The 19144-nt window shown below is 33.8% G+C and overlaps 1 protein-coding gene across 11 annotated transcripts in view; it reads right to left on the bottom strand.

Annotated features, from left to right (window-relative positions):
* Positions 1 to 19144, bottom strand: part of NBEA (neurobeachin) — a 674158-nt gene that overhangs the window by 437802 nt on the left and 217212 nt on the right. For 9 of the 11 annotated variants that reach the window (XM_049101413.1, XM_049101412.1, XM_049101415.1 and 6 more), the window contains 2 exons: positions 18971 to 19139; positions 17451 to 17546 (listed from right to left, as the gene is read on the bottom strand). In XM_049101413.1, coding sequence (XP_048957370.1) covers positions 17451 to 17546; positions 18971 to 19139 — 265 coding nt within the window. The remainder of the gene's footprint in view (positions 1 to 17450; positions 17547 to 18970; positions 19140 to 19144) is intronic. The other 2 variants (XM_049101416.1, XM_049101417.1) reach the window with 1 other exon arrangement.

Raw genomic sequence — 19144 nt, forward strand, 5'->3', positions numbered from 1 at the left:
TTGAACTCTCTAGTAAAACACAGAGAAATATTATTTTGGTGACAGTATTTTTGGGGTAGGATAATAATTTGTTCAAAGATTTATACACACATACTAAAGGATTAATCATAATGCAAAGGGATTTCTTAAGCAACAGTGCTTAATTCATAGACTCTACTAGACAGTTTTGCTAGTTTCTTAACTATAGATTAATGTCATGACATCCAAATTTACTGAGCATGTGAATTTATTTTTTCTAAATTTCAGAATAATTTTACCAAGATTCAGAAAAAGAAGATACCTTTTATTTCTTTTGATTCTCCTTTTCTTTTGATTCAAACTGTATTAGATACATACACTACTTTAAAAATATAACATCTTCATATTATTCGACCTAATATACAACTTAAATTAGCTAAAAATGTACATCTCTCAGACTTGAGTGTTTTCCACATATTTATTACATAGGTTTATTTGTTTTCTCAAGGATGTCAGAATTGAAAGAAAAGATTAATCAGTAGAACATGACAATAATATTCAAACACTGGATGACCAACATGAAAAACATGAAAAACAAGGTACACCTATTCTTTGTTGTTCCAAGACTAAAAATTAAGGTAACTGCATGAAAGTTTTGAGAAGACGGATAATTTTAATAATACTCCTGGAAAATCACTGGAGAAGGAAAAAAATAAGAGGTAAGGTAACAGTTTCACATTTTTAATAAAACCTTGTGACAGAAAATTAAGATTTAGAATAATAGCATTTGGAATAAGCAGGAAGGAAAAGAATGAAGCTGAGAAGCATTCTGGAATATCTTATCTTAAGAAAAAGAATAGAGACATGCCACTAACTGAGGAGGAAAGCAAAAGATTAACAAGTTTATTCAGAAATATTTTTTTTGCGGCGTGAGGAGAGTGCCTGGGTGGCTAAGTAAGTTGAACGTCAAACTCTTGATCTTGGCTTGGATCTTGATCTTGGCTTGGATCTTGATTTCAGGGTTGTGAGACAGAGCTCCCCATAGGGCTTCACACTCAGCGGGGAGGAGTCTGCTGGAGATTCTCCCTTTCTCCCTCCCTCTCTCCCTCTGTCCCCCATCTCATTCACACTCTCTAAAGTAAATCTTTTTTTTTTTTAAAAAGATATATTTTTAAAAGATTTATTCATATATTCGAGGGACAGCATACATATGTGCGAGGGGGGGAGGGGTAGAGGGAGAGACAATCAAGCAGACTCCCTGCTGAGCAAGGAGCTCTACTTGGTGCTCTATCTCACAACTCTGAGATCATGACCTGAGCTGAAACCATGAGGTGGACACTCAACCAAATGAGCCACTCCAGCAGCCCTGCTCAGAAATGTAATGAATTTTGAAATCAATTGAGTGTAGAATCTCTGAAAGATTTATAGCTGTTGAGTAAAAAGAAATATAGTCATGTATTTTGAGATTATTCAAACTGAGATGATAATTGATACTTCAAAAGTTGATGCAATAAGCTAGGAATAAAGAATGAGAATACAACTATTAGGCACTTATTGCTATTATTAGAGGTAATTATTGAATTTATTCAACACATATTTGCACCTATATATTATATATTTGGGGAGCAAAAACAATTGTGGCAAAAAATCAGTAGAAAATTAAACAGCAGTAGTAAAGTCTCTATGACAATAGGACAGAGAATGTAAATGCAGAAACAAAATAAGGACTCTAACATTGACAACAAATCAGTGACATGGTTACCAGCATAAGCTAAAATTTCTTCCAGAATTTAATTCTAAAAAGGCATATAGTCACGTCTAGCACTTAGTCTGAATTTGGCTGATCTACAGACTTGGCCTAGTTTGGCTTTATCCTAATGTGATGTTTCAATATCTTTATTTATGGCATGTTTTAAATTAAGAGCTACATAAAGATGGAAACTTTTCAAGTAATCTGACCTGAAATATAAGTATTTTGCTACAAATAGAATATATAAGAAGTTAATATCTTTGATTTAGTGTCCACAAGGTACCATATAAAAAGATTTTTCCACCAACTATGTAATTTTTTGTTTTTCTGTTCAATTGACTCTCAAAGAACAATAAAAATCTATAACTCACTAATCAGATACTTTAACCTCAAATAAATGTTGACCTGTCTAAAATTCAATTAAGGTATTAAAATTGAATATTGGAATACTTTCTAATGACTCATCAAAATATTTACACAGTAATATAATTTTAACATTATTTTTACTGTGACTGATAAGCCAACAATTTCAAAATGAAGCAGTAATTTTGATATTTCAGTAAGTATGCTATTCACATAAATAAGCATTATAAAGCATACTTTGTGATATTATGTAGAAATAAAAATAAACACCAATGGAAAATTTTATAATAGCACTCGCAAGTAAAAAACAGATTAGTTCAAAGGCCTACCTTAATTTCCCATTATGCATTAACATTTTTTACATAACATACTCAGTTGATAGCATCAATTTCAGTTTGGATAACATATATTTCCAGACTGCTTCTCTAGAACACTAAAGTACTTTGAGGATTTAACCCAAGGGACTTCAACAGGATGTTAAGCATGAACAAGAGAAAAAGTACAACTGATCGCAGCTGCATCAGTTGTATCAGTGACAACAGAATTATAATTTTTCAATTGTTCTTCCTCGATCGGTGTCTGCACCAAAAGGCCAGATTAATACACAAAGCAGAAACATGACTGGCCTGAGTGATCTTAACCTTATGAAATTAGGCAGCTGCATGCCAGATGCCTCGTTTTCTTACTGATTTTCATTGAACCTAATGAGTTCACCTAATAAATACTTTTTAGGAAAAATGTGGGGTTAACTTCAACAAATAACATGATTTCTATATGGGAACCTCATTTATCACAAACTTTTCTCCAAATATCTTGTATTACAGTGATGTGTAAAATGTTTCAATGTCTTACTTACTAAATTATTCAAATTGCTATTTTCCAAACTATTTAAATAAGAAATGACATAAAAGGAACATATAGCCTCTTCTTAGTATAGCACTAAAATTACATTAGTTATTTGTTCAAGTAGTAATACTAAGCAAACTAAATCACATTAGAGTAATTTAAAATATAAAAACCGATATATAACTAACTTGTATGTTTGGTTTATGTTAAATCCCAAAATGCCAAGTTACACAAAAATTGACCTGAATTCCAATAAAGAAAAAAGCTGCCATATATAAAAAGATTTGAAATCATTATTATTCTTTTTACACAACAAACACTGCACTGAGTAATTTTTTTGCAATTTATTTATGTATGATTTATTTTTTGTTACATTAAATGTATAAGAATACAACTTCAGGAATTTAATATTACCAGTGAATATGCTCATAAGAGACAAAATTATAATTCAGAATAAACAACTAAGATCCAGAAAGGTACTTCTAATTGATTGTGATATATCGATCTGTTTATCTTACTTGGAGTAGATTAGCTTTTGGGATGTGAATACTAATGATTTTCATTAAATTTGGAAAGTTTTCAGGCCAGTTTCCTTTTATTTTATTTACTCATGAGAGAGAGAGAGAGAGAGAGAGAGAGAGGCAGAGACATAGGCAGAGGGAGAAGCAGGCTCTATGCCGGGAGCCTGACTGGGGACTGGATCCCAGGACTCCAGGATCACGCCCTGAGCCAAAGGCAGATGCACTTAACCACCGAGGCACCTAGGCGTCCCACAGGCCACTATTTAAAAATTCTTTCTTCCCAAGTCTGTCTCCTCTCTTCTCTTAGGCTCCCATTATTTGTATGTTGGTTCACTTGATGGTGTCTCACAGGTCTTTGTGGCTCTTCGCTTTTCTTCCTTCTTCTTCTCATTCTGTTCCTCAGAACAATATTCCTAAGATAACAGCAATTGACCTGCCTTCAAGTATGATGAATCTTTTTTCTGCCAACTCAAATATTCTGTTGAACCCCTCTAATGAATTATTTTAGTTATTATGATTTTCAACTTCATATCTCTTTTTAAATTCTTTTCTATAATTTTTTTTTACTGATAATCTCTCTGGTGAGATAGCACCCTCATATTTTCTTTAGAAAAATGTTCCTTAAAAAAAAAAAAAAGTGTTCTTTTAGTTATTTGAGCATTTGTACAATAACTGGTTTAAAAAGATTTTTCTAGTCAGTCCAATAATAGGGCTTTCTCAGGGGCAGTTTCAATGGACTGTTTTTTTCCCCTTTATCTTGGCTATACTTTCCTGTTTCTTTAGAAGTGTCAAAAAATTTTTGTTGAAAACTGAAACATTTTCAGATAATGTATGACTTTTAGAAATCAGATTCTTCCTATAGGGCTCATTGTTACTCTGTTTATTGACTTTCTTAAAAAAATTCTATACAATTCTACTATAAAATTTTATAGAATTGTGTTGGATATTTGATATTTTTTGATATCCCCATAACACCTGCAGTCGTTGAAGTGTCTGTTCAGTTAGCTCAATGATCAGCTAATGATTAGACAGAGACTGCCTTAATTATCTTGTACCAGTACACCTTCCACTCTTTGCCAGAGGCTCTGGGTGTGTGGTAGGGCATGCTTTTGACAATCTGCCTTAGCCTTCATTTTTTGCTTGCACAGAGCCTTCAAGGTTACCCAGAAGTAAATGATTGGGGCCTTCCCAGGCCCCTCCTGGAAGGTCTTCCTTTTAAGCTTTTGATAAGGTTCTTATTTGCCTCAACTGGTACTGCTACCTCGGGGAGCTGCAATATTAAAAAATCAATTGCTGCAAAAAAAAAAAAAATCAATTGCTGCTAACTATTTCAAAAAACATCTAGGGCTTTTCTCATCAAGTTAAGTTCTGATCAGGTTAAATAATGACAAGCTCTGTGAACAAAGCTTTCCCAGGGAGCTTCCAGACAGGACAGATAGTGACAGTGCTCAGTGGACTTTCTGAAATTTCCAAACCTAACTGGCTTCCTTCCAGTGCTTTGCTAGGCTGCTGGTTTTCACAGCTACCACAGTTGTCTGCATGCAGACATTCAAGGATACCACAGAACTGAGGAGAACTGGATACAAATAGTGCAAGTTAAATCACCGAACAGCCTGATATTCTTAAAAAGATTCTGCAGTTTCTCTTGAATTAGCACTCTCTGGATTGTTGCAAGCCTTTGACAACTGTCCAGATGTGAGCAAAAGATGATTTTGACAATTTTTGCTAGCATTCTTATTGCTTTTTGGAGGAGCAGTTCTTTGGAGGTCCTTACTCTACTCTTTCAGAATTCCTATCTTTGAGTGATGTTTACAATGCCAATTTGTATATTTTGAGTAAAGTATCAATTATCAATTATAAGATATTCATATATACATATTTTGCTCTTCATTAGCCCTATCTTGTTGTAGTACTCTTTAGTTCTTTTCTTCTCAAAGAAAAAACACTTTCCCATTGAAATACATCAAGCACTTCCATAGTGTTATAGGGACAACCATTAGCACTAATAACAAAATGCCAACATATAAGCCTAAAACTTGTCTTCAGTTGCAGGAAAATAGAAACAGCCAAGTAACAGTATAATTCTATTACCATCTATCAGATAGGCCACAATTTGCATGTTACATACAAGGTTAAGAGTTCAGGCTTTGAAATGAAGACTCTTTGACTTTCAGTGTAGACTTGTTTACCTCTTATTAGCTTTGGGATATCAAATGAACCATTTAAGCGTTCTCAGTTTCAATCTTTTACCTGTAAAACTGGCATAGTAACAGAACATACATCAAGTGCACATTATACATAACAGTTGTGATGATTAAAGAACATAATTTATAAATAGTGCCTGGCATCAAGTAACCTAAGTTTTTGTACCTACTGCTGCCATTATTGATTTTACTGTTATCATCATCACAGTCACCATATCCTGTAAGAAAATATAGAGCCAAACCATCTATCAGTTATTCTCTCTACTCATCAACTCCTGTCTTTCTTAGCTCTGGCCCCTCTATCTGCAGACCAGTATCTCCTATCCTAAGAGAACAACTTCTCAGCCCCACAGCCCCTTATATTTCTAGCCCTGAAGCTGCTTTGGTTACTTCTCCTTTTTTGAAGGGATATGTCATGACTGAAAGATGATAGTGATGCAATCAAATTGATCAAAGTACCAATTCTGGCTTCATAACTTGCTAGTTTTCCATGTGATCTTGGAAAAATTAGTTAGCTTTCAGAATTGCAGGGATTGTGCTTGAAAAATGTATATCTTAAGTAGGCTGTAAGGATTAAGACACTTGTTAGTCTATCACCACTACTCTCCTTTCTTTGATTAAGCTTTTCAAAGACTTAGAAGACTTCCACAGACATCTCAAAATTAATACATCTAGATACACTTCCTTCCCCAGGCTAGGGAATTTTTCAGCCATTCCTTCTTCATGTAAAATTCCTTTCTCTCTTCTCCTTCTGAAAATCCTATAATGCAAATGTTAGTATGTTTTGATGTTGTCCCATAAGAACATCAAATTATCTTCACTCTTTCTTATATTTGCAGCTTGGGTTATAGGAGTTCTATTATTTTGTCTCTGAGTTAACTAATCCTTTCTTCTGCTTCATCTAGTCTGTTCTGGAACCACCCTAATTTTTAAGTTTTTTTTTTTTTTTCAGCTCTGTATCTTCTAACTAGTATCTTTCTTATTTTCCCCATCTCTTTGTTTAAGTTCTCACTATGCTCACACATTCTTTTTCCCAGTTCAATTAGTATCTCAATGACCATTTAACTTTTTATCAGGTAAACTACTTAACTATATTTCATTAATGTTATTTCTGAGGTTTTTTTTTTCTTTCATTTGGAACATATTCCTCTGTTTCTTCATTTTGCTTGCCTCTATGTCTTGGTTTCTAATGCACTGTATGAAATAACCACCTCTCCCAGGCTCAAAGGAGCAAACTCCTATAGGAGATGAATCTTGCATTCAACCCAAATGCTGTTGTCTCTCAAACCTTTGCACTTATCCAAGCAGCCTGCTATGTTTTGGTAGCTCCCAGTAACTGATGATGTGCTAAGACCTGCCAGTATCCCTAAAGGAAGAATCCTGATTCAGATTAATTAGATGACAGACCCTGAGGCAGCAGCACCTTAAATTATGAAAATATATATGGTTCTATGGAACCAACAATGTAAATCCCACTGGCCACAAAAGCCAGATGGTATGGCAGTGTCCCCTGAGTGGCAGATGCAAAAAAAAAGGGGTTCTGGGAGGAGTGCACATGCTCTTTATTGGGAGGTACCAAAAACCTGAAGCAAGGAAAAGAAAAGCACCAAGGTGGCATCCACAGGCTATATGCCTTGGGATCAACTCCACAGGCCATAAGATATGTGCCAAAGGCCAAGTTTCAGGACGAGCAGAGAGACCACTTTCACAAAAAAGACTAGAGGGTGTGTCCCAGTCTGCTGTCTTGGGTAGTACCCTGGTCGTGGCAGCCTGCCAAGAACTGTCACTCAGCTTGGCAAAGTCCTATAGGATCCAGGAATAAAAGCTCCCATACCCAGAAGAGCCAGGTGATCAAGGGGCACTCCCTGGGTGGCAGCTGCAGAAAACAGAGCACAGAAAAACCAGGGCACCAGAGACATGTAAAGCTCCCCTCCGGGAGACACTGGAATTCTAGAGTGTAGCAGAGGGAGTGTCCAAATACGGTGCCTGTCTTTGAAGGTCACTGGAAATGATTAAAGTCAGCATTTATTTTTTTTAATAAATTTATTTTTTATTGGTGTTCAATTTGTCAATATACAGAATAACACCCAGTGCTCATCCCGTCAAGTGCCCACCTCAGTGCCCGCCACCCAGTAACCCCCACCCCCGCCCACCTCCCCTTCCACCACCCCTAGTTCATTTTCCAGAGTTAGGAGTCTTTCATGTTCTGTCTCCCTTTCTGATATTTCCCACTCATTTTTTCTCCTTTCCCCTTTATTCCCTTTCACTATTTTTTATATTCCCCAAATGAATGAGACCATATAATGTTTGTCCTTCTCCAATTGATAAAGTCAGCCTTTAGATTCATGTTTAATTAGAAGTCTGCCCCTCAGGGTGTAGCCGTGATGATTAGCTAATAAGCCTTCTTCCCAGAAAGACAGATTTCCTGGGTCTATTGCCTCTAGCTGTGCCCTGTGGGTGGGAAATGTTTCAGAACTCTTTCTCCATTGGTTACAGCCCTGTTAGATTCATAAGCATAAATTGCCAGAGTCAGGTGATATATAGTTGTCCCCTGGTAGCAGTTGCAAAAATGGGACATCGGACTGGAACACTCCTTTCTGGGTGACACAGATTATTACAATCCTGTAACACCACAAATACAAGCTCCTCTGGCCTTCAGAGCCAGGTGGTCAAGAGGTTTGCCCTGGGTAGTAGCCATAAAAATCAGGATAACATACATGTATAAACTAAATTCTCCAATAAAAAGATATAGAATGGCTTAATAGATTGAAAAAATAAAAACAAAAAAAAGGACCAATCTATAAGCTGCCTACAAGTGACTAACTTCATATGTAAGGACATGCAGAGAATAAAAGTGACAGGATGGAAAGATATTCCATACGAAAAGAAAGCTGAAGTAGCTATACTTATATCGGAAAAAACACTTTATAACAAAGACTGCAATAAGAAACAAAGATGGTAGTTACATGTTGATAAAGGGGTCAATTCAACAAGAGGATAAAATATTTGTAAATATTTATTTATCCATCACAGTAACACCTAAATTTATAAAGTAAATATTGACAGACCTATTGGAGAAACAGAGAATAAAGAAACATCAGGCTTAAACACTACATTAGACCAGTTGGATGTAACAGATAACATATAGAACACTTCATCCAAAAGCAGATGAAAACAGAATACACAGTCTTCCCAAGTGCACACAGAACACTCTCCAGATTACATTATGCCACAAAACAAGTCTTAATAAATTTTAGAAAACTGAAATTGTATCAAGCATCTTTTCTGACCACAATGTTATGAAACTAAAAATCAGCTACACAACGAAAACTAGAAAATTCACAAATACATGGAGTTAACATATTACTAAACCATCAACTTGTCAAAGATATCAAAAAAGAAAAAAAAATACCTTGAGACAAAAGAAAATGGAAATGTAACATACCAAAAAATTTTTTTAAATAAAAAAGTTTTTAAAAAAGAAATATAACATACCAAAATTTGTGGGATGCAGCCAAAGCAGATCTAAGTGGGAGGATCATAACAAGAAATGTTTACCTCAAGAAAGAAGAAAATTCTCAAATAGTCTAACTTTATATCTCAAGGTGTAAAAAAAAGCTGTAGAAAAAGAAGAATAAATGAAGCCCAAAGTCAGCAGAAAAAAAAAAGGAAATAATGATGATTAGAGTAGAAATAAATAAACAGAGACTAAAAAGATCAAAGAGAAGAAATGGAACTGAAAGCTGAAAAAAAAAACTGGTTCTTTGAAAAGATAAAGAAAATTGACAAACCTTTAGCTAGACTCATCAAGGGAAAAAGAGTACTCAAAATCACAAATGAAAGAAGGGCTCTTACAACTGATATCAAAGAAATACAAAGGATCATAGACTACTACAAATAATACTATGCCAATGAATTAGACAATCTGGAAAAAATGAGAAAAATTCCTCGAACATACAATCTAACAAGCCTGAATCCTACAGAAACAGAAAACCTGAATAGACTAATTACTAGTAAGAGACTGAATCAGTAATCAAAATCTACCAACAAACAAAAGTCTAGGACCAGATGGCTTCACTAAACATTAAAGAATTAGTACCTTTTCAAACTCTTCCAAAAATCAAAGAAGAGGGAGCTCTTCCAAACTCATTTTACTGAGGCCAGCATTTACGCTGATATTAAAACCAGACAAGAAGGCCACAAGAGAAGAAAATTATAGGCCAATATCCCTAATAAACATAGATGGAAGAATCCTCAACAAAATATTAGCAAACCAAATTCAACACATTAAAAGGATCATATACCATGATCAAGTGGGATTTATTCCAGGGATACAAGGATAGTTCCACATCTGCAAATCAGTTGATGTGATAAACCACGTTCACAAAAAGAAGTATAAAAATCATATGATCACCTCAATAGATGCAAAGAAAGCATTTGACAAAATTTAACATCAGATTTTTAAGATAGATTTTATTGCTTTTATTTGAGAGAGAGAGAGAGCGCAAGCAAACAGGAGCTGGGGTAGAGGGGGTAAGGGCAGAGGGAGAGGTAGACACTGGGATCATGACCTGAGCCCAAAGCAGACGCTTAACCAAAGGAGCCATCCAGGCACCACTTAACACCAATTTACTATAAAAACTCTCAACATAATGGGTACAGAGACCTCAACATAATAAAGGCCATATATGACAATCCATAGCTAACATTATCAGTAGCAATAAGCTGAAAGCTTTTCCTCTAAGATCACAAACGCGACAAGGATACCTACTCTAGCTACTTTTATTCATCACAGTATTAAAAGTCCTAGCGAGAATAAATATGCAAGAAAAAGAAATAAAAGGTATGTAAATTGTAAAGGAAGAAGAAAAACTGTCACTATCCTCAGATGACATATTATATATATTAAACCTTAAAGACTCCAACAAAAACCTGTTAGGATAAAGAAATTCAGTTAGCTGTGGTACAAAATCAGTATCTAGAAATCTGTTGCATTCCTATACACTAATCATACACAATCAGAAAGAGAATTTAAGAAAACAATCCCATTTACAATTGCATCAAAAAGAATAAAATACTTAAGAATTAATTTAACCAAGACCATAAAGAACTGTATATTGAGAGCAAAACATTAATGTAAAATAATGAAGAAACAAATAAATGGAAGATACTCCATGCTAAAAAATTAGAAGAATCAGTCAAAATGCCCACCCTACCCAAAGTAATCTACAGATTCAATGCAATCCTTATGAAAATTCCAATGGCACTTTTCACAGAAGTAAATAAATAATCCTAACATTTGTAGAGAACCACAAAGACCTCAAAGAACTACAGCAATGTTGAGAAAGAATGAAAAAGCTGGAGGCTCCATGCTCCCTGATTTCAAACTATATTACAAAGCTACAGTAATCCAAGAGTATGGAATTGGCATGAAAACAAACATACTGATCAATGGAACAGAATATAGAGCCCAAAATAAACGTATGCTTATATGGTTAATTTACAACAAAGGACTAAAAAATACACAAGGGAGATAGGATAGTCCCTTTAACAAATGATGTTGGGAAAACTGGACAGCCACATCCAAAAGAGTGACACTTGACCACTATGTTACAACATACACAAACATTAACTCAAAATAGATTAAAGACTTGAATGTAAGATCTGAAACTATAAAACTCCTAGAAGAAAACATACGTGGTAAACTCCCTGACATAGGTATCGGCAATGTTTTTTTTTTTTTTTTTAATCTGATACCAAAAGCAAAAGCAACAAAGCAGGACAAAATAAGACACTATCAAACTAAATCATTTCTACATAGCAAGGAAATCATCAACAAAATGAAAAGATAGCCTATTAAATGAGAGACAGTATTTGCAAATTATATATCCAATAAGGGACTAATATAAAAATATATATAAGGTACTCAATATAACTCAAAAGCAAAGGAAAATCCATTTTTTAAAAAGGCAGGTGATCTGAATAGACATTTTTCTGAAGAAGACATAAAGATGGCCACCAAATATGTAAGAAAATGCTCAACATCATTAATCATCAGGAAAAGGAAAATCAAAACCACAATGAGATATCACTTCATACCAGTCAGAACGGCTACTATCAAAAAGACAAGAAATAACATCTTGGTAAGGATGTGAGGGAAAAGAGCCGTTTGTACATTGTTGGTGTGAATATAAAGTGGTACAGCCAATATGGAAAACAGTACAGAAATCCCTCAAAAAATTAAAAATAGAACCACCATATGATCTAGCAATTCCATTTCTGAGAATTTATCCGAAAAAAACAAAAACACTAACTGGAAAAGATGAATGCATTCTCATGTTCATTGCAATATTATTTACAACCAGCAAGATATGGAAACAACCTAAGTGTCCATCAATGGATGAATGGTTAAAGAAACTGTGGTGTACAAACAAAATGGAATATTATTCAGCCATTAAAAAGAATGAAATCCTGTCATTTGTGACACTATAGATGGACCTCAAGGGCATTATGGTAAGTGAAGTAACTCAGAAAAAGATAAATATCATATGATCTCAAGATAGATATCATATGTGGAATCTTAAAAGAATCAAGCTCATAGATACAAAGAAGGAATAGGTTCTGGTTGCTGGGGCAGCAAGGGAGACATGGGTAAAGGGAGTCATATAGTAAAAAGAAAAGAAAAAAATTAACATACTGAAAATGGAAGTCTTGGTCATTCTCTTTAACCTGACTTACCAGTACTGTTTGCTTTGATAAATGGCCATTCTATCTCAGAACTTCAGACAGATAGCCAGGCATTATCTTTGGAAACCTGGCATACCATATGCCCCACATCCAATCTGTTACCATATACTTTCACTTTTACCTCCATACTATGTCTAAGTTCTCTTTCTCTTCAATCTCCACTGCCACCACACCTTCGTGCTATGCAATAGCATCACTTACCTAGAGAGCAATAGCCTCCAACTGGTTTATCCAGGTTTCCTTAATGCCCCCTTTACTCTATTCCCTCATTATACCCAAAATACTCTTGTAAAATTGTAAGCCAGATTATGATACTTATAGCAGATCAAATTATGAACACTTTCTTTAAAAATATCCATGTCCTAACTCTCATAACATATGCCTGTTACCTTACTTTAGCAAGAAGGACATCAAGTGGGAGGGTTTTGCCGAACGAAGACTATTCCTGGATTATCCAGGTGGGCTCAATCTAAGAAGTCCTTAGAGTAAAGAAACCTTTCCTAGCTGTGCTCAGAGGAGAATGTAAATACAGAATAACAGTCTGAAAGATGCATTGTTCCAGGTTATAAAGATGCAGGAAAGAGGAAGAATGCCATAAGCCAAGGGATATGGTGGTCTCTAGAAGCTGAAAGGCAAGGAAAATGGATTTTCCTCAAGAGTTTCCAGAAACCCACACAGTGTTGTTAAAGCCTTGATTTTAGCCTGGCCAAATCCATATTACACTTGTAATTAAAACTGTAAGATAATACATTTGTGTTGTTTTAGGCCAGTAAGTCTGTGGTATTTTGTAATCGCAGCCATAGAGCATTAATACAAGATTCCTCTATTTATTTTAAAAACCCAATCCTTAGTTTTCAAGCCCTACATAAACCCACTGAATTCATCTTTTTGTTCCCCGTTTAAATGTCTCTTCTATGAAAAGTCATTCCTAACACCAAATTAAGTCTCTTCTTCTGTAGTTTCTCATAATAGTTTAATTTTATTCTCAGAATGCAGTATAACTTGCAATTATATGTTTATGTGTGTGGTTTAAATGTATCTACCTTGCTAGAGTGTTATTTCATAAGGACAGAGACTTTTCATTCACTATTGCATATTCCCAGCACTTAGGATGTAACAGGAAACCATTCATTTAATTCAACAAATATATAATGTAAGAATCATAAAGTAAATTTAACAAAAGGTTAAACTGCAGGATGGAAGAAAAAGAAAGAGGAGAGGAAGCTTTTGTTAGTACCTTTACTAATACTGAAAACAGACATTTATTTAAAAAAATTGACATTTTTAAGAAATATTTGCTAGGAATACTCAGGCATGATTATTATCTGTAAATTAATGAAATCTATATTATGCAACATCGGTCTCAAATAATAATTATATAAATATTATAATGACAGTGTTTTAGAGTACTTATAAATTATAATGCATCCACATAATGGATTACAAAGGATACATTAAAAATGATCTCAACAGTGAGGGAAAATAACAGATTTATAATATTGAAAATCTTTGATATGAATGTAACAATTTACTTAATAAATATTAACTTTATTTCTAAACATACATTAAATAAAAACTGAGTAGTAAAAATATTTCCATATAAATTATTGGCATAACTTTAATTTTTTCCTTAGGATACAATTCTAAAAGTAAAATTATTAGCTTAAGAGTTAAATATTTTACACTATATAAATATCATAGCTTATAATTATATGTGTACTTTAGTACATATTTTTGCATTCTAACCCTTCAGAATTTTATCCAATTTGCAAATCATGGTACATATATATATATATATTTAAAAAGGGTTAAGACTCTATGAAAACTGAGGTGTACACTTGTTTATCATCTTTTATCAGAGATTAAAAAAAGAGAGAGAGGCTAGAGAGCTAGTTCAGAATTTTTACAAGGCTCAATAATGAGCTGAAAGAAAAAAGTGAAGTGTGAAGATGAAGAGTAGTCCAAATCAGCGCTTTTCAAATTAATTGTGAAAATTTACCTTTTTTTCAATCTGTCACTGACTGACATTCTGAAAATGAATTAAAATAATTTTGAAAATTAAGTACACAAAATAAAAGCAGAGCTGTTTTTATTATTTGACTCCATAAACAAAAAATAAAATTCAATTTAACCAGAATAAAGATAACAATGGGAAAAAGAAAATAATTATAAAACTGTTCATGTTGTTCACTGAAAGTGTGTGTACAGGTGACCAATATATACAAATGTTGTTATTATGTGACTTTTTCCCATTACATGTCACAAACAAACAAAAAGTTTAAGCAAAAGAGTGATTCTCCAAATGAGATGCGTATATAAATGTTTTATATCAACACTGGTAATATAAATATTTAAAGTTGATAATATGACAGTGGCAGCTTTTTGCTTATTAACTTATCTAATCCAAGTTGAACTGCCAATAATGTCACTCATGGGAATAACATAAAGTTAACCTACTTTTGTTTTATTTTAATATCATGCGGAGTAGAGAAAGCAGTGTCGGGACGCCTGGGTGGCTCAGTGGTTAAACATCTGCCTTCAGCTCAGGGCATGATCCTCAAGTGCCGGGATTGAGTCCCACATCTGGCTCCCTGCTTGGAGCCTGCTTCTCCCTCTCCCTATGTCTCTGACACACTCTCTCTCTCTCTCTCATGAATAAATAAATAAAAATCTTTAACTAAAAAAAAGAAAAAGAAAGCAGTATCACAGGAGTATGTTAATAGAATGAAAATCAGAGAGCTCAGAATATTCATTGTAAAGCTTTAACCAAAATGAAACTAGAAATGCTTTATCTTCAAAATGTACTCTCAATGCTCATCAACGCCCAGCTCCAGGAACTTATCTTATATTGTTATAATCAAATATAAATTATATTTCAATGAAAGCAATGGATTCCAGTTCCATGAATCTTTTATGTATGAATCTTCTTTTGGTAGAAAATTAAACACAAAACATTCTATCAAATACATAAAATATCAGGAGATAAATTTTCAACAGTAAGCAAAATCAATCATCCTTAAAAATCCAGATACTCTCTTGATAATATTAAATAATAATTAAGGAACAAAAAATGTCATAGATACCATAAACTTCCAAGATTCTTTTTGTCCTTTGATCGCTTCTGCTAACTCAAAAAAAAAACATGTTGCAATCATTCCCCATTTTTAAGTACTTAATTCATTAAAGATATTTTACATGTCTGACAAAGAAGCCAGTTCTACTAGTCTTTAAAGAGTGGAATCAAATTGGTTTCTTATCCTGTAAAAACACCAAGAATTGACTTTCTAGTTTCAACATCATCAACAGGACTTTTCTTTGCAATGTACCATAGCATACAGTAACAAGGACTTATGATCAGCTTACATATTATCACATAGTAAAGAAAATAGCAAATTCACCACATCAGTCTTAAAGTAATTCAAAACTTTATTAGCCACTAAGAACACTGTACAGTTCAGCTAATATTGTTTTCACAAGAAAATATCCTTGATAAAGAAAGCAGTGCATTGATAGTCTGACATAGGCTCCTTGATCTGGGTAACTATTCTACAATATTCTCCTGCCACGACGGCTAAACCTTTGGAACATCTTTTAAACAAAACGAACTCCAGACTTTTAATCTAACTTCTTAGTTCACAGCTGGATGTTAGTAAGCAATAAAGCTGAAAAGAAAGGATTTTTCCTTTATTTCATCATGATGTTCAAAGGTTGCACATTTGTTTTTTAAAAAAAGTCTGTGCATTCATCAAGTCGCAAAAAAAAAAAGGATTTCACTGCTTTATTTGTTCTATAAGTTAGTCTTCCATATCATTAGCCAATATATGGAAAACACTGAACTATGGTATCATCTGGAGCTCAGGGTTCTCTTTAAACTCACTCAAGTTATTGGCAGAATTAAGTTGTTTGTTGTTGCAGGCTAATGCCCCCCACTTGCTTGTTGACTGTCAGCCAGGTAGTGATCTCAAGTTCCTACAAGTTGATCTCAGATCTTTGAACTCCTGTCACCTTCATCTCAGCAATAAAGGACTTTCTTCTAGTCAAGTCACTTTTACACTCTCAGTCTCTCTGGCTTCCTTTTCTGTAATCAAGCCAGAGAAAACTTCTCTGCCTTTATCAGGCTTATGTAATTGGGTCCGGACTATATGGATCATCACTTTCTCTTAAAAGCAATTGTGCTATGAAATACAACACAGTCACTGGATCAAAATCTATGCTATTCATTGTCCCAGGACTCATCCAGGGTATATACCCAGGAAAATCTGGGGTGGGGCAGGCAAGGGGGAAGTACAGAATTCGGCCCACTATAATCCTGTTCTGCAGAGAGCAATCCCATGTTACCTTTATCCAGAGACATCATATCAGTTATTTTATTTTTTCTGGCTCCTTTAAAAAAATCTTCCATTTTTTTCCCTCATTACATTCACTATTTCTTTTAGATTGAAAAATACCTTCAAGGTACTTACAAAAGCCATTTAAATGTTCTTATCTGCTGATACTGCTATTGGAGTCTGTTTCTACTGAATGATTTTCCCCCTTGCTTATATATTTCATTTTCCTGCTTCTTTACATGTTTAATAATTTTTATTGAATGCATAACACGGAATTTTATGTTGTTTGGTGAAGAATTTTTTTGTATTCCTTTAAAAAGAGGTAGAACTTTGCTCTGACAGTAAATTAAGTGATCTACAGATCAATTTGATGTTTTCAAGACTTGTTTTTAAGCTTTTTTTTCTTGTGAGTCTAGAGTAGCTTTTACTCTAGGGCTGATTTAGTTCTGCTACTAAGGTGTGACTCTTCTGCAATCTCTAGCGAATGCTATCACTGAATATTCTTATATATAATTAAATATTCTTAAATTTGCAAATGATACTTAAAGAAATGTAATTAAATATAAATATAAAAACTATATTTTGCTCTGAACAGCCAAATATAAAAACAACGTATCTCCATGAAACCTGAGGTATATACTTGTTTATAAACAATTACATTATGGATATTTATTGTATAACAATTAATGAAATACAAATGCCCAAACAGGTCAGGAGATGAGGTCAATATTACCTTTGTAAAATGAGTGGGCAAAGCTCTGCTCAGGAATTAACTTGGCAAGGAATCCATGGTTCAAACTTGGATGAGGGATAGATGGTATGACCACAACTGTAGAGAAAATCATGGAATCAAATTTGAGCCAGCATGTAACAACCTGCAACATGGTCCACTGGAGATCCATGACAACTCTATATTACTGCAACATGCAAACAGTACTAGCAATAAAGACTCATCTCTGGAGGAAGGAAAGAGGTTATGTATTAAGAGAAAGGAAAAATCATACACCTGTTAAATAGAGTAATTTTAGCAACATACAGAAAGACACACACACACACACAAAATCAGAACTGGAAGGCTGACTAAAATATTACTTGTTTTATACATCTAAAGCTGACATGAATGCATTTAAAATGAAGAAAGAGTTAATTAACATAATAGAGTCTTAGTGTTTTAAATGGTCAAAAGACATAAACTGGAATGGTAGGATAATGTTTAGTTTGAAGAATAAAGTTAAAAGTATACTACAAAGAAATAATATCATGTTTATGTGTTCATGCAACAATAAAGTATTATATCTAAAACATAATTCACATTTCCACAACAGCAAGGTAAAGGAGATATGATATGCTCAGGGAAAACAAGATACAGAGATTTGACCACTAATTTCTACTCACTTTTTTAAATGTCCATTTTATTTATATATCATATGCATTTATTTAGGTAAGACAATTTCAACTACAGATTAATCCATTGGTACATGAAATAACCACTAGGTTACCAAGGATACATTGCAAACAACCAAGAAATAACCTTGATATAAACACATGGCAGGAAATGCAACTGACAGAAAGCATCCCAAGATGTTAAAATATTAGTTGCCAGAAAATGTGTTTATCATTTTCAAGCGAAGTAGGCAAAGCTGATGATGCAAGAACTCCCACAACATGAGCTTCTTCTCTAAATAAGATAAAAAAATATGATCCAAGATGGTTCATTGTTGTCTGTACGTCTCTGAGTTTAGTTGAAGCAACTTTAGTATAAAGTTTAGAATGTATGTTTGTTTATTTGAATCTCTGACAGAATATTTAGATATTTAAATAATTATACACAGCAAGGAGAAAGAGAATAAGCCAGCAAGAAAGAAGCTATCTTTGAACTTGGCTATAAAGATTTATATTTAGGCTTATTCTTGGTTTTGAACTACTCTCTAAGAATCTTCTACTTTCATGTTCATAAAATTTAAAAAATAATACATTTAAAACACAAGTTATTTGCATATTAAATAGTAAATGATTTGCATTAACAGATGGAACATTAAAACTAAAACTGCACTGATAAAAAGAGAATATAGCAAATATCATAGAAATTAACACATTTTTGTGGAATTGAGGAATATTAAATTGGTATTTATATACCACCTACTTATAAATATGTGAGGTGATTATGAGTAGGATTAGTTTAAAACTGGATGTAAAAATGAAATAAAGAGGAGATAAATGATAAGAATTCAAATAATTAAAAAAAAATAGTACCTGTACTTGTTGGTGAATTTATTTCTTGTCTGATGTTTCTACCTGGTTGGCTTCCAGTTCTTGCTGTCTCTCGCTGGGGTTCTAATATGTCACGATACTTGGAAACCATCAGAACCGAAATGAAGTAAACAACAGCTAGAGCTAAGAACTGTGCCTGCTTGCTATCATCCTGCA

The sequence above is a fragment of the Canis lupus genome, chromosome 25, assembly GCF_003254725.2.
Source record: "Canis lupus dingo isolate Sandy chromosome 25, ASM325472v2, whole genome shotgun sequence".
NCBI lineage: Eukaryota > Metazoa > Chordata > Mammalia > Carnivora > Canidae > Canis > Canis lupus.